General features: G+C 35.1%; 1 protein-coding gene and 1 pseudogene across 1 annotated transcript; both read right to left on the reverse strand.

Annotated features, from left to right (window-relative positions):
- Positions 1-2473: 2473 nt before the first annotated feature.
- On the reverse strand, positions 2474-6755 carry LOC143557173 (disease resistance protein Roq1-like). Its single transcript, XM_077046307.1, has 7 exons — positions 6253-6755; positions 4468-5575; positions 4267-4380; positions 4187-4212; positions 4006-4153; positions 3127-3699; positions 2474-3025 (listed from the first exon to the last, which is right to left on the reverse strand). Exons 1-7 carry the CDS (start codon positions 6753-6755, stop codon positions 2474-2476), a joined length of 3024 nt encoding a protein of 1007 aa, XP_076902422.1.
- A 3778-nt stretch (positions 6756-10533) lies between these two features.
- LOC143557174 (disease resistance protein Roq1-like) lies at positions 10534-15339 on the reverse strand (annotated as a pseudogene).

Raw genomic sequence — 15339 nt, forward strand, 5'->3', positions numbered from 1 at the left:
TGCGCGATAAAATGTGTATTAATAAATATTGACACCAATAGTGTCGCGAGTAATGAAGCAATATGTGGCGCCCCGATGTATAATCCGCCTTCGGTCGGGGTGTGACATATGCAGTAAACGTCTTGAGTCAGTTTGTTAGTGACCCAAGACAAAGCCATATGGAGGCAGCTAATCGTGTTCTTCGGTACCTTAAGGCCACCCCGGGACAAGGGATTCTCATCCCTAAAGAAGGCGGAACTGAGCTCACCGCTTATTGCGACTCTGATTGGCTTGGGTGTCCATTCACAAGAAGATCCAGAACTGGTTATCTACTGCTTTTGGGAGGAGCCCCTATATCATGGAAATCGAAAAAGCAGTCTGTTGTCTCACGATCATCTGCCGAAGCCGAATACCGAGCCATGGCAAATGTGGTTAGTGAAGTTTTGTGGATGAGGTGGCTATTACATTTCCTTGGTATACCATCTGCGGGTCCGACACTTCTGTTTTGTGACAATCAGGCAGCCCGTCATATAGCCAACAACCCCGTATTTCACGAACGGACTAAGCATGTGGAGATGGATTGTCATTTCGTTCGAGAACGGGTAGAATCCAAAGAAATAAGGCCTATGCAGATTAACACTAAGACACAAATAGCTGACTTATTGACAAAGCCATTGGGAACACAACAACTTCGCAGTTTACTCGACAAGTTGGGCGTTCAGGACCTCCACGCTCCAACTTGAGGGGGAGTAAAGAAAGAAAGGAATTATTCTTGCCATATTCTTTTCCATTCCCATTATGACCTTTCATACTTATCTCCTCCATCACAGGCTAGATTATGAGCTCTCCATCATAGGCTTAATGATCGTCTCTTTTATTTCATATAAAAAGATATGATGTATTGTTTTTCAAGATATCAATTAATCCATACACACTTTATGTCTCAGTTTTGTTCATCTCATCTCATACCATAGAAAATTATTAATGTGAGACATATTTTATAAGTATATAGGTATCTTAGAATGGAAAATAACACTTAAATAATGTTTAAAATTTTCAAATCATTAGAATACATACTTAATAACGGGCATTTTTGTAACTAATAGTTTGCTTCTAGATCGACTCCACGTATCTGTTGGAAAATCAATTTTTACAATATCATCGTACATTCAGGGCCGGCTCTAGGGTAGTACAAGCCGGACCCCCGTCCGGGGCACGCTTTGTTTGGGGGCACGGAGGAATCACAGGAGGGTCGATTTGTTATTGTAGGTTGACCTTCAATCTATCATTGGCATGCATAGTAACAGAACTAAGAGGAAAAGAAAAGAACATGCCGGAAAATTTTCCGATGACTGAAGCCGAGTTAAATGGTAAAGAAGAAGTAATGGAAATGAATCAATGGTTCTCTTATACCTAATTAATGCATGTGTGCTATAGCCCTATTAATACAATATTTTAATGAGAACAAAAGAGCAGGAGGATTGTAACTTACTTCAAAACAAAAATTTTATATTTTTTTCTTTATAAAAGTTAAAATAAAATTTTACATGACAAAATAAGCTATAGAAGTGGTTCGGCTTATTACCTTTCATTTTTTGTATTTGTATTTGTTTAAATTAGATTAATGTTACTAATATACTTTAAAATTAAAATTCTTTATAATTACTGAAAGTATCTTTACACTTTTAAAACATAATAAAAAATTAAAGAATTGTTTTTACTATTTACATTGTTATGACATTTATTTGATTTTTGTTAATAATTTTCTATAATTCTAATAAAAGATATATGAATTATTACTTTTTTTAACTATTAATTTCAAATACCATTAGACCAACTAGCAAGACGTTAAAAACCAAAAACGACAACTAACTTACAAAATGAAGTTACACGAATTTTTCCTAATGATACTAATAACCGAAGATCTAATTTTTATCCATAAAAGCCCAACGAATTTATAGCCTTCATGGTTTTTGAAATGTTTGGAAACAATTTTCATCATAAGATTTCTCAGTTTTATCAAGGCGTATACATAGTGTTATCATTTATCAATAAAATTAGAGTTCTGGTCACATGGTAAACAACAGGGCCGGCCCTAGGGTAGTGCAAGCTAGACGTTCAACAAAGGCCCGTAATTTTCGAGGTCAAATTTATTATATATTAATTTTTTTAGTAAAACGTATGGATCTTAATAAACTTAAAAATATTTGGCCCAAAATTTTTTTATCCATAACATCGTTTAGATAAATTAGCTTGTATATTTCACTACTCGTGAGGGCGTATGGGCCTTTATATTTTGGCTCGGCCGAGCTATTAAAATCCTCGGGGCCGGCCCTGCGTACATTTTACATAAGTATAAATGCTGTAATACTCAGCATTTACACACAATAAAATGTAAAAATAAAAATGAAGTCTTTTGTAATAATCAACACTTCACTTTTCTTGTGTGCTACAAAAATATAAAGCAATGGTAGGATGTAAATTTTTTTGGTATTCACGATTCACATGTAATAGTCATCGATCGCGATGGTATCTCATGTTTAATCTTGAACTTAGGTGTAGAAGAAGAAGAAGAAGAAGAAGAAGAAGAAGAAGAAGAAGAAGAAGAATCTGTTGGCGTTTCCGGCAGACCACTCTCTTCACTTTTCTTTACGAGTCTAACTCCAAAACCTCTGCACGCCATATAGTTGCCATAAATGTCAAAAGAAAGAGCTTTGTATGTTTGATCCCACCATGTAGCAAGTCTCAATGAAGCAAACGAAACATACCCCACCCATGTATACTTACCATTATCACTCTCGTTCCAAGCCGCATTATGTTGAGAATCGATATTCCTCATCCCCTGATACACGCATATCTCTACATAACTACTTTGGTAGGAGGACTTTGTTAGCATTGCACACATTAAGAAACCACAAAATTCATTGCACCAAATCTCTGGAAGTTGCAATCTACATCTATTACCTCTAACCAGAGTTCTAAACCCCTTTGCAACTTCCACGCCTTCAAGTAGGAGAAGCATAAAATGGGTGTCAATTGACTTTGCCTAATTAATTAACACAGGCTCATTAGATTCTAACTGCGACGACGACTTTAGGTATAAATGAGCCTAACTAATGATATTAAAAAACAGATAGCCATACTTACCTCAAGCATTGATTCTAGTAATCTTCCACCATCATGTATGATACCCCCTCCCATAAGTGAGACATCACATAACCATTTACAATTTTTGTGACAGTCTCCAAAGGTTGTAAGTGAGTGGCATCTGTCTGCTTTGAGAATAGTTAAACTTGATGGAAGCTCAGGCAATTTAAAAAGATTTACACAATCCGTCAAGTCAAGGAGTTTAAGCCGAGTAAGTTGGGAGAGGCTGAAGTTTAATAATGAAAAATCATTACCACTTAGATTTAGCTCTTGTAAGTTGAATAACTCACCAATACCAGAGGGGATTTTTCCGTCTTTTAAATGGATATACCCTATTTCTAGAGTCTTGAGGTTTTCCATGTGGACAATCGTTGGAAAGGTTTTAAGCCTGTCGCAGTCTAATATACTTACGTGTTCAAGGCTCATAAGGTTTCCAAGTGATGGGTGCATCTCTTCTAGCTCATAACAATCATCAAGTCTCAACTTTTGGAGGCATGGGAGTCCATCAAAATTTGTTGTGCTGAGTAACTTCTTCATGCCAATAAGCATAAGGACTTTCAAATATGGTAGGTGCTACAATATATGATATAACATCAGAGTTTATCGCAACTGGTATATATTATACATATAAATTGAATACAAAAGTAAATATTAGAATTTATGAATACGCGTATGATACATATTAACCACCAATAAAAATGGGGAGAGGCAAGCAACTAACTATACAAAGATAAAGTGCACATAGAATCAAACAAGTTTAAAGTTGTATAAATTACTAATTCTCGGTTGTCAAAAATATAACTTATGTTATATAAAATTGAGCGGGAAATTATTGAGTATGAAATCCACTACTTTTAGATGTTTCATAAAAAGAATTACCTTGATACCCTTCCAAAGTTTTTTCTGCAAGCTGTTTTCCAATGTTAGAACAACAAGCTTCATTGGTTTGAAACTGTCTGGGAATCTTCTTGTAGGATACCCTTTCCAATCAATAAACCGCAACTCATTTGAAAGAAAGTTAGGCCCTCTATCATACGTTCTATCACACGCCCTAAGCCACCTTAGTTTTTTCAGGTTTGAAGTAGCCTTATTGGGATTAGACTTATTATCACGAAGACTAAAGTATGTTGGAGCATCAACACTTCCAACACTAAGGTACCTTAGTTTCTTCATGTTTGAAACAATCTTAAAGAAGCTTGATGTATCGTCATATGAATAATTATCATATCTCATAGCTTCAATCTTGTCATAATCCTACAATAAAAAAGGAAACAACGTACGGCTTAATTGAGTATCACTAACTATACATCTAATATAATGTATACATGTAATATCACTAACCATTGTTGTATCCCCTAAACACATGTTACTGATATCTTCATCTTTCCAAACTCTACTATGTTTTTCAGGATTGTTAGGATGTTCCCCTCTAACAATATAGTGTCCCATCTCCTCAATCAGATCATGCATATCAAAGGTACCATTGCTTAAAATAGTAATGAGCGCTTTCTGTCGCAACACCTTTAACCCTATTTCAGGGTGAAAATTACATGCTTCAAGAATCCCCATTGCATAATCTTTTCTTTTTCCCCTGAAAAAACATGCAATATCCAAGAATAACGCTTTCTCCACATGTTTAAGTCCATCATAGCTAATTTTGAGTGTTTCCATAATTCCAGCTTCTGGAATATCTTCTAGTCTAGACAAGGTACTCAGCCACTCCTTGTTATCTTTGTCATATAGAAAAGAACCTAAAACTTTAAGTGCCAAAGGGAGCCCATCTGCATAGGAAACAACGCTTGATGAAAGATTCTCGTAATCTTCTATGGGATCTCTTTGATTATATGCATATCTATTAAAGAGCTGGATGGCCTCATTATGTGATAATAATCTAACAGGGTAGATCTCATCTACCTTGTGAGCTTCTAGTAATTGTTTGTCCCTTGTTGTGATTATTATTCGGCTCCCACCACCGAACCATTCATGTGATCCTCCTAACGCTTCTAGTTGTTCATGTTTATCAACACCATCAAGAACTAGCAAAACCTTTTGATGATGTAACATACTTTGTATATGGGTTTTTCCTTCCATAACACTTCGTACTGTCACTTCTTTTTTGGAAAACGCTAATAAAATATCTTCTTGCAATCTTTTCAAGTCATACTTGATTGATTGTTCTCCAACATTCTCCACAATGCAGTGACTATGAAAATGATGAGAGATTTCCATACAAATAAAAGTCGCAAGAGTGGTCTTACCACTACCCCCAACCCCCCAAATCCCAACCATGCGCACCACACCATCTGACCCAATCTCTAATAGTGATTCCAAATCTTTCAAGCGAGCCCTCATTCCAACAAGGTTTTCATCCGTGAGGCCTTCATCAACATCTGATAACATACTAACCTGAATGTTATTCACAATTTTTTTGATGGCCTGTGCTTCATACCTGTAAATTGGTTATAGATTAATAATTAAAATACCCAACAAAAAAAATCTAATTATACTTTCTAACTGAAACAGAACCACTACACCAAGGTAACATAGTATCACAAAAATCTTGTTATGACAAGTATTGACATATATCATCTTTAATTGATCAAGTAACAAATGTAAACTAAGTTGGAATTGTCATGACCTAAGGTAAGCAATGAAGTATATATTATAGAAATAGGAATAGTAATAAAACTAAGGGTGAGCAAATTAATTAACTGAATTAACCAATAACTGATGAAACAGTTAAGCTTGTAAGATTAATATCTATATTTTGTGACACGTAATCTGTGAAACTGAGGTTTTGTGACACTTGGTCTGCAAAATTGATATATGTTTGCGATCACATAAACCTAAATCGATCCTTGCTAACAGGGCCGGGTTTTGCTATTAACTAGTTGTTTTCTTAAAACCTTAAATATCAAGTTTTACAAAAACTAAAACTTATAAGATATGCTTAGCTTAAACAACGCACTACAGCTCCACTCATGTCCAAAGGTGGCGTATTGCATTGATAAAGTTAATAAAGTCTATATAAGCACAGCTTAATTCAGATAACGCCATAACTCAATTCACTCTAAAATTCGTCTATAAGTTTGTATAAAGACTTCAAATAAAAATAAAGAAAATTACCCATTAGCAATGTTCTTGAGTTCCCATCCAGCAATGTTACTTACTTCAACAAGAACCTTTCTCCATAATTTAGCTTTGTTGTCATACTTTGCTTCTTGCTTGGCAAATACTTCTCCAAATTTATTTTTCTGATATCTCACATCTGAGGGTTCCACATCATAGAATATGGGCTTAACAATGAGCCCTCTCTTATCTCTGCATTTCATGATGTACGCAAGTTCTTCCAAGCACCACGAAGAATTTGCATAGTTTTTGGAGAATATTACAATAGCAATTCGTGATTCTTCTATTGCCTTAGAGAGGGATGGCCGGATGGATTCACCCTGGGGTCGTTCTTCATCGTCTTTGAATGTGCGGATGTGCCGATCTACAAGAGCCAAGTAGAGATGATCTACAAAGGTCTTCCGGGTGTCGTCTCCTCTAAAACTAAGAAATACATCATATTTGCACGATTGAGAAGAAGAGACCGGAGCGGAGTGGGTAGATGATGATGAAGATGCCATTAATGTGTTTGGAATTGTATGATGGAAAACCAAATGAAAAGAATATTATGATAAATATTTTCTTCACAGGATGAAATGACTTTCAATATAGATAGAAAGAGAGGTGAGAGACAACATTGTGCTTCCAAGCAATGTTTGATCTTAAACTCTTTAGATTTTCAATTAAGATTTTTCCTAGCATAAATGAGAAACATGTAAGTAAGAAGATAAAATTGTGAAATGTCAAATTACTTGTTTATCTTTTTTATGTAATTTTCACTTATTATAAACTTTAAATCGTATTCAGTATTTGACTTATTTTATTGTTTATAATATTCCATAGTTTATTATTTGTATTTATTCAACACTCAAAAAAATATTAAAACAACTCTACCTGAATTTGAATCGGTCCAAGATTAATCTCTGCCAAACAAAACCTGAATTTTAATTAATCAAAAAATTATTAAAACACCAATAATACACATATGTCTTCTTAAACCAAAACCAAACACCTTTAATTCTCCCAAACAAAAATATGAAGGAATGCTTAAAAAAATCTCTCGAAACATTTCTTCTTCAAAATCTTAATTAATTAAAAAAACAAAAACATTTGTACTTTAAAGGGATTATCATACACAACATCAAAGCCAGAAAGTGTTGGTATGCAACTATCCATACCTAACAACACACAACTATATAGAACGTGTTACATTCACCAATCACCACAAACATTTTTTTCCTACAAAGTCTTTAAACTTCCTCACTAATGGACGGTTGAAGGATGTTTCAGATTGATTGAAAGTGGATATGGCAATGAAGACAATTACTTTTGAGCCCATTTAGAGGACCCAGATTCAAAGCTTGTACTCGACCAACGGGCCCACTAGAAATTAGAAGGTCACCACCCAAATTGGGCCAATGAATTATGAACGTGCTACGTAGGGATGACCGTTTTCAATACGGGTACCGATTGGTACCGGCACTAAGTTTTGAGTTTTCAGTACCAATACGATACCAGTATATCCGAATTTCAATGAAAACCATGATATTCTCTCCTTAATTGTTTGACTATATTAGTTTGCATAATTTTAACCCATATTTTGGGAACAAATTAACGTTTTCCTTTCCTTACCGTAAACGAAACTTTATATATAGTGTAGGCCCTTTTGCACAAAATACCAGTATCGTACTGGTACCAAATCGAACATTTTGGTACCAGTACCGGTACCAAATATTTTCAAAATTCGGGATCGGTACCGGTTTTTAGCCTTCCCATGTTTTTTTGAGTCTCTATCCGGTCCGTGTTTTTTTCTTTTTGCGACTAAATGTTACACTTCATGAGGATTGAACCTTTACCTCCTATTCTACACCCTAACCACCTTACCACCCCCACCAAAGTGGATTTTAAGAGAGGTATTTTTCTTTTTTGAACTTCAAGTAGCAGTTATAATCATGATTTAGATAGACTACCTAAACGAACATTCAGACTTTGGTGCTTGCGAAAAGTTGGTTAAATTTCTAACAAAAAATTGATTAAAACAGAAATTGCAATGGCCACATCAAAGCCCATAGCCCACCTATTTGTTAGAGAAATCCTAGATGTAGACAAAGATCTACGGGTGTGGGATTGTGATCCCATTTTTTGTACAATGGTTAGTTCAAAGCTTGAGAAATATGACATGTATTGGGGGAAGTTTGGCAAACTTGGTGACTACATTGCTGTTGGATCCCACTATAAAATTATGTTTTGTTGAACATTATTATCAAGATATGATTATCTCTAACAAATCCGAGGATGATGATTTGACTGACTACGGCATTAAAAAGATGGTATAGATGATGTCAATTGAGCTTGAAAGTAAGTTACATGAGCTGTTACAAACATACAAAGAAAGACTTGACAACGTTGATCACATCTCGACATCCCAAGAAGCACGTAATGATGATATCGTTGAATGTGCTTAAGCAAACTCAAGGAAATGGACCTTAGTGATCATATATGTTTTTTTGATCATATTTGACTTTTGATCACCTGGAGTTAAGATCATATTTGACCTTAGTGTCTTTTAACTCTCCTGATGTGGGGTCAAGTTTTTGTGTTTTGGTATGAACCATTAATCCTGGTTTGGTATGGTTTGTGCTTGAAACATTTGTAACAAATTATGTTTTGGTATAAATCTTTTGATTTTTATGTGTTTGCTTGTTTTGATTATTACGTGTTTGCTTGTTTTGATTATTCATGAAATGGATTATATTATTTGCAATGCATGCGATTCTATTTGTTAAGCTAGCTGATGCAGATTGCAGAAATGTCTTTTGGTCAACTCATGACAGAAGAGTTCACAAGTTGACATGATCTTTTGGTCAACTCTGAACTTGAATATGCCAGGTTTCTTGTTCTTGATATTACCTTTCTGTTTGTGGAGTTTTCAATGTAGAATTTAGCAATAAATCAATAATCATGTCTTGTTGAAATTGAGGCTATGTGCATTGTTGTGTTGACTTTTTCCAGGTCAGCTGCTTGCCAATTTTGATATTGAAATCAAATGTTATTGCAAACTTTAAACTCATTGGCATTTTGTTATCAACAGTAAGTAATGCCATTTTGAATGATCATCTCATATTCAGCATTGACACTCTATTAATTTATGTCAAATTTTAAATATTAAACACTTATTTTCAGTTGACTTTTTTCAGGTCAACTGCTATGTGCACTGTGATGTAAATGTTCAACATTTGGTTGAGTGAGTCCAGGTAATTCAAAGTGTTGACCAGAGACCAGTCAACTCAGGTTCCACATGTAGGTTCCACACTCGTTATTGTCGAATGGGACAAAGTTTGAATCTGGATTTTGGTATGAACCATTTATATTTTAAGTATCTGCTTGTTTTAATTTTTATGTGTTTGCTATATGGATCAATGAATACTAGTGTTCGTGGCTGACTCGCAAAGATCTCGGATGTTGGGATGAACACGATATAGGAACCGGTTTCACGTTGGTCAAGAGCAAGAACCTGAGCTGCTAAGGTACACATATCTTTAATAAGTAGACCCGTATCCCACTTAGACGGACAGAATGGGCAGGTCAGGCAATGGGTTAAAACAGGTCACTTTCAGTACACTTGTTTCCCATATAACATAACCTATGTTACAAATTATGGTTTCGGAGCATAAAAACTTAAGGCGATCATTAAGCCCGACTTTAAGTCGTCTCCAATCTCTAAGCGAGGTCTATAATCTGAAAAATATGTTGTTTATTCGGTTGGAGCACTTCTACTTTTCTTGGAAACAAGCCTATCTCCAAAACCACAACACCTGTAATCTTCAATCTTAAACTCAACAACCTTGCGTGCTTGATCCCGCCATCTAGAACGTCTCAGTGAATCAAATGAAACATACCACACAAATGTATACTTGTCACTATCACTCTCCTCCCAAACCAAATCACCTTTAGAATCCATACTATGCACTCATCACATGACTCATGATCATCCTTGCAGGATCACTCCAGTGGAAGTAATTTGGCAAAACAGCGCAAAGCAAGAAGCCGGAAAAGTCAGTGAACCAGTTGTCAGGAAGTGGCAATCTACATCTTCCCCCTCTAAACATATCAGGCGTAAATCCCTTTATAACATCAAGGCCTTTAAACATGTCACTTGTACGTATTTTAAAATTATTTTATTCTACATTTAAAAATGAAAAAAATGAAATTTTAGAGCCTATTTTGAGGATTAATGCTATTCTTTTGGTGCATGCTACAAAAATAAATTTGTGCTTTACATATCATATATGTTACAAATTATTTATCATAAAAGTTTAATGAGATCTTTAAAACAGATACTGAGTCATGTTTAATCTTGATTTCAGGTGCATAGTAATAAGAAGAATGCGCTGATGTTTCTGTCTGACCACTTCTACTTTTTTTGTTGACGAGTCGAACTCCAAAACCACGACATATCTTATAAATGTCGTCAAAACTAAACGAAAGAGCTTTGTATGTTTCATCCCACCATTCAGTGTGTCTCAATGAATCAAATGAAATATACCCCACCCATGTATGTTTATAACCATCTAGTATGCCACTCTCTTCAAAAGCCAGATAATATTGAGAGTCACCAATACTATCACCATCACTATCATTCCCGCTCTCCCCTGAATCCACATCATCTTGAGAATCATTATCCTCCCAAGCGACATCATGTTGAAAATCCACATCAGCCGTCTGCTCCAGAGTTATCTTTAAAGAGTTATACCATAACTTAAAGTCATATGTGAAAAAAGTAGCGCATATTAAGAAACCAGAAAAGTCATTAGACCAGTTTTCAGGAAGTTGCAATCTACATCGGCTCCCTCTAACCAGAGGAGGTGTAAATGACTTCGCAACCTCAACGCCTTCGAGTAGGAATAGTATAGAGCCATTTTCAGTAGCCTTTAACATAGTCTATAGATTCCAAATATGCGCTACTTTTATTAACAAAAAAAATCATTAGATTCCAAATATGCCGTTAACATAGTCTATAGTATGAAGCTTAATAGTGATGTTCGAAAACACGAAGGGGGAGATAAAGCATACCTCAAGCATGGATTGTAGTAAACTGTTGTGGTCATTTTTTATACGCCCTCGTATAAGTGAAACTTGACATATCCATTTACAGTTCTTATGACAGTCTACAACAACTGTAAGGGAGTTACATGAGTTTGCCATGAGAATAGCTAAACTTGATGGGAGCTCTGGCAATTCAAGAAGTTTCGTGCACTCGGACAGGTTGAGGAGCTTGAGACAAGTAAGTTGTGAGACGCTGAAATTTAATTCTGAAAACTTATTGTTACTTAGATTCAGCTCTTGTAGGTTGGATAACTCACCAATACCAAAAGGGATTTCTCCATCTTTCAAATAGCAATCCTTTATTTCTAGAGTTTTGAGATTTTCCATTTTGATAAATGTTGGAAACATTCTAAGTTTGCGACAACTTGATACGCTTACATATTCAAGATTTGCATGGGTTCCAAGTGATGGGTGAATCTCTTTTAACTTGTAACAATTAGAGATGGTCAACTTTTGAAGGCGTGGGAGTCCATCAAAATTTGGTGTGCTGATCAGCTTCTCCATGTATTTGAGTTGAAGCACTTTCAGATGTGGTAGATGCTAGAATTAAAATGAATTTATGAGGTTAGTATATGATACATATAAAATGCATAATTTTTCTTATTCAAACATAGAAACAGATGTCCCCACCCAACACGATTTCTGGTTTTAATATGTATTCTTAACTAACAGAACAAACTATAAAATAGTCCAAGCATAACCATGTAAGTGAAGTTATGTCCCTATTTATGTGATATAAAGTTATCTCCCCATTATAACATACTAGCTCTTTTTAACTGTTTTCAGCATATTAACAATTTATAATGAAGTTCTAGCTCGGAACTCAACTTGTAAAACTCCTTTTCAACAAAAGTAAAAATAAAACATACACACACACAAACTTTAAGTGTAGTGGTGAGATTTTGAGCACCTTCCATTTGATCAAATGTTTAATTCTTAACAACTGAATTACCTTGAAACCCTTCCAAAGTTGAGTTTTAAAGTTGTCTTCCAATATTAGAACAACAAGCTTCATTGGCTCGGAACTGTCTAGGAGTGGACTTCTCGTAGGATACTTCCGCCAATGAATATACCGCAACTCATTTGAAAGAAGAGTAGGCCCTTCATCATCATAATGACTGGTCACCTTAAGCCACCTTAGTTTTGTCATGTTTGAAACAATCTTACATAAGCCTGATGAATAGCCATTATATCTTATTGCCTCAATCTTGTCATTTTCCTGTAATAAAGAAGGAAAAAAATCTGGTGGTTTGAGTATTGTTTGCTTCACATATGATACAATGTATATTTTTAAAGCTTAACCTTTACCTTTGTCGCATCCCCTAAACACAAGATTACGATTTCTTCTTTTTTCCAAACTCTGCTATGTTTTTCTGGATTGTTAGGATGTTCACCTCTAACAATGTATTGTCCCGTTTCTTGAATCAGATCATACATATCAAACTTGTCATCCACAATACTTATGAGAGCCTTTTGTTTTAACACTTCTATCCCTATTTTAGGGTGAAATTCACAAGCTTCAAGAATCTCCATTGGTTCATCTATGTTCCATCCCTTGAAGAAACATGCAATATCCAAGAATAATTCTTTCTCCACAGTTTTAAGTCCATCATAGCTAATTTTGAGCTTTTCCACTATATCTGTTTCTGGAATATCTTTTAGTCTAGCGAAGGTACTCGTCCACTCCTTTTTGTCATGTAGAAACTTACCTAAAACTTTAAGTGCCAATGGGAGTCCACCAGCATAAGAACCCACACGTAATGAAAGTGTCTCGTAATCTTCTACATGGACCTTTTCATTAAAAGCATGTCTTTTAAAGAGTTGGACCGCCTCTTCACGTGATAACAATTTGATAGGGCAAATCTTGTCTACCTTGTGGGTTATTAGCAAATGTTCATCTCTCGTTGTGATTATTATCCTGCTCCCACTACCAAACCAATTATGTTTTCCGACTAATGCCTCTAGTTGGTCAAGTTTATCAACATCATCAAGAAGTACCAACACTTTCCTATGACACAACATACTTCTCAGCTTGTGTTGTCCTTCCACAACACTACATACTTTCACTTCGTTTTTGGAAAGAGCTGACAAAATATTCTGTTGCAATGTTTTTAAATCATGTTTACTTGATTCCTCGCTAACATTCTCCACAATGCAGTGACCTTGAAAATGATGAAAGATATCCATATAAATAGAAGTTGCAAGAGTAGTCTTGCCACTACCTCCAACCCCCCATATCCCAACCATGCGCACACCACTTGACTTGATGTCTAATTGTGATTCCAAATATTGCAAGCAAGCCCTCATTCTGACAAGGTCTTCATCAACGAGGTCTTTATCAGCATCTGAGAACAATCTAATTTGAATTTTATTCACAATTTCTTTAATAGCCTTTGATTCATGCCTACAAATTAAGTTGGAAGTACATTAATATGTGGTGTGTACTAACATCACATTTAAACTGGTAATATATCCCACAAAAATTTTGATATCTTGGACTGAAACAGAAAAGAGTATACAATAGTCACAGAGTCAGGATCACACATGCTTGTTAGTTGTTATGGCTATTATTGACTTGTGATCTTAAAATGGTCAAGCAACAATATATATGAAATTTATTTATAAATGTATGTGCGTAACAAAATACAAAATTAGTTTTGTCTTAATTGTTTTGAACTAACGAGTTTCCAAACGATGACTGAGCTCAAGCTTTCATAGCTTCACGGACCAAACTCGAATAGTGGTTCGGCTCATCTGAAAAATAAGCGTAGCCCGAGACAAGTGCAATCCCATAAAACAGTCACAAACCAAATTCGAGTTTTATAAAAGCCTCAATAGGAATTGAGCTCAAGTCAAATATTTCTTAGTTTAAATGACACGAGCCGGAGCTAGACAGTGTTTCACACACACGGATCAACTCGTCTACAAAATAAAAGGTGCAAGTATTATATGTCACCAGAAACTTATATGGTGCAAGTATAATTGAATTGTAAAAATACATAATAAGCATATATACTTTAGAAAAAAAAAATGGGCAACTTCATAGAATAGTAACCAACTTTCAAAAGTGTTCCAATTATGTCACTCAACTTTAAAAAGTGTTCCAATTAGATCACTCAACTTTCGTGTTTGATTAAATTAAAATTTTTAACAAGTTTTTTTAATCAATTTCTTTTTTGTTTCACATAGAAAATCTTTTTATCTTCTTTTTAAAGTTGACGTTGAGTGGCGACGTGAATATTATTTTTTATTTTTAAATTTTAATATAATTAACGTTTTTTTAAAATTTTTAAATTTAACTACATATATTGCAAATTCCAACACCCACATCTTATCATCCATTTCTTTCTTGACGCACACAAAAATCGGTGAGACTTGATTTGAAGATTTAGTGATCCGATTTGGAAAAAATATGCATCAGTGACCTAATTGGAACACTTTTGAAAGTTGATTACTATTCTATGAGATTTTCCCAAAAAAAAATAAAGAAAATTACCCATTAGCAATGTTTTTGAGTTCCCATCCAACAATGTTGCTTACTTCAACAAGAACCTTTCTCCATGATTTAGCTTTGTTGTCATACTTCGCTTCTTGCTTGGCAAATGCTTCTCCGAATTTACTTTTCTGATTTCTCACTTCTGAGGGTTCCACATCATAGAATATGGGCTCAACAATAAGCCCTCTCTTATCTCTGCATTTCATGATATACGCAAGTTCTTCCAAGCACCATGAAGAATCTGCATAGTTTTCAGAGAATATAACAATAGCAATCCGTGAGTCTTTGATAGCCTTAGAAAGAGATGGCCGGATGGATTCACCCTAGTGTAGTTCTTCATCATCTTTGAAAGTGCGGATGTGTCGATCTATAAGAGCCGAGTAGAAGTGATCTACAAAGGTCTTGCGGATGTCTTCTCCTCTAAAACTAAGAAATACATCATATTTACACGATTGAGAAGAAGAGACCAAAGCGGATTGAATAGACGATGATGAAGATGACAT

This window comes from Bidens hawaiensis, unplaced genomic scaffold, assembly GCF_021521415.1.
Source record: "Bidens hawaiensis isolate Kalapana, Puna unplaced genomic scaffold, B.hawaiensis_p1.1 tig00018841_1, whole genome shotgun sequence".
Lineage (NCBI taxonomy): Eukaryota > Viridiplantae > Streptophyta > Magnoliopsida > Asterales > Asteraceae > Bidens > Bidens hawaiensis.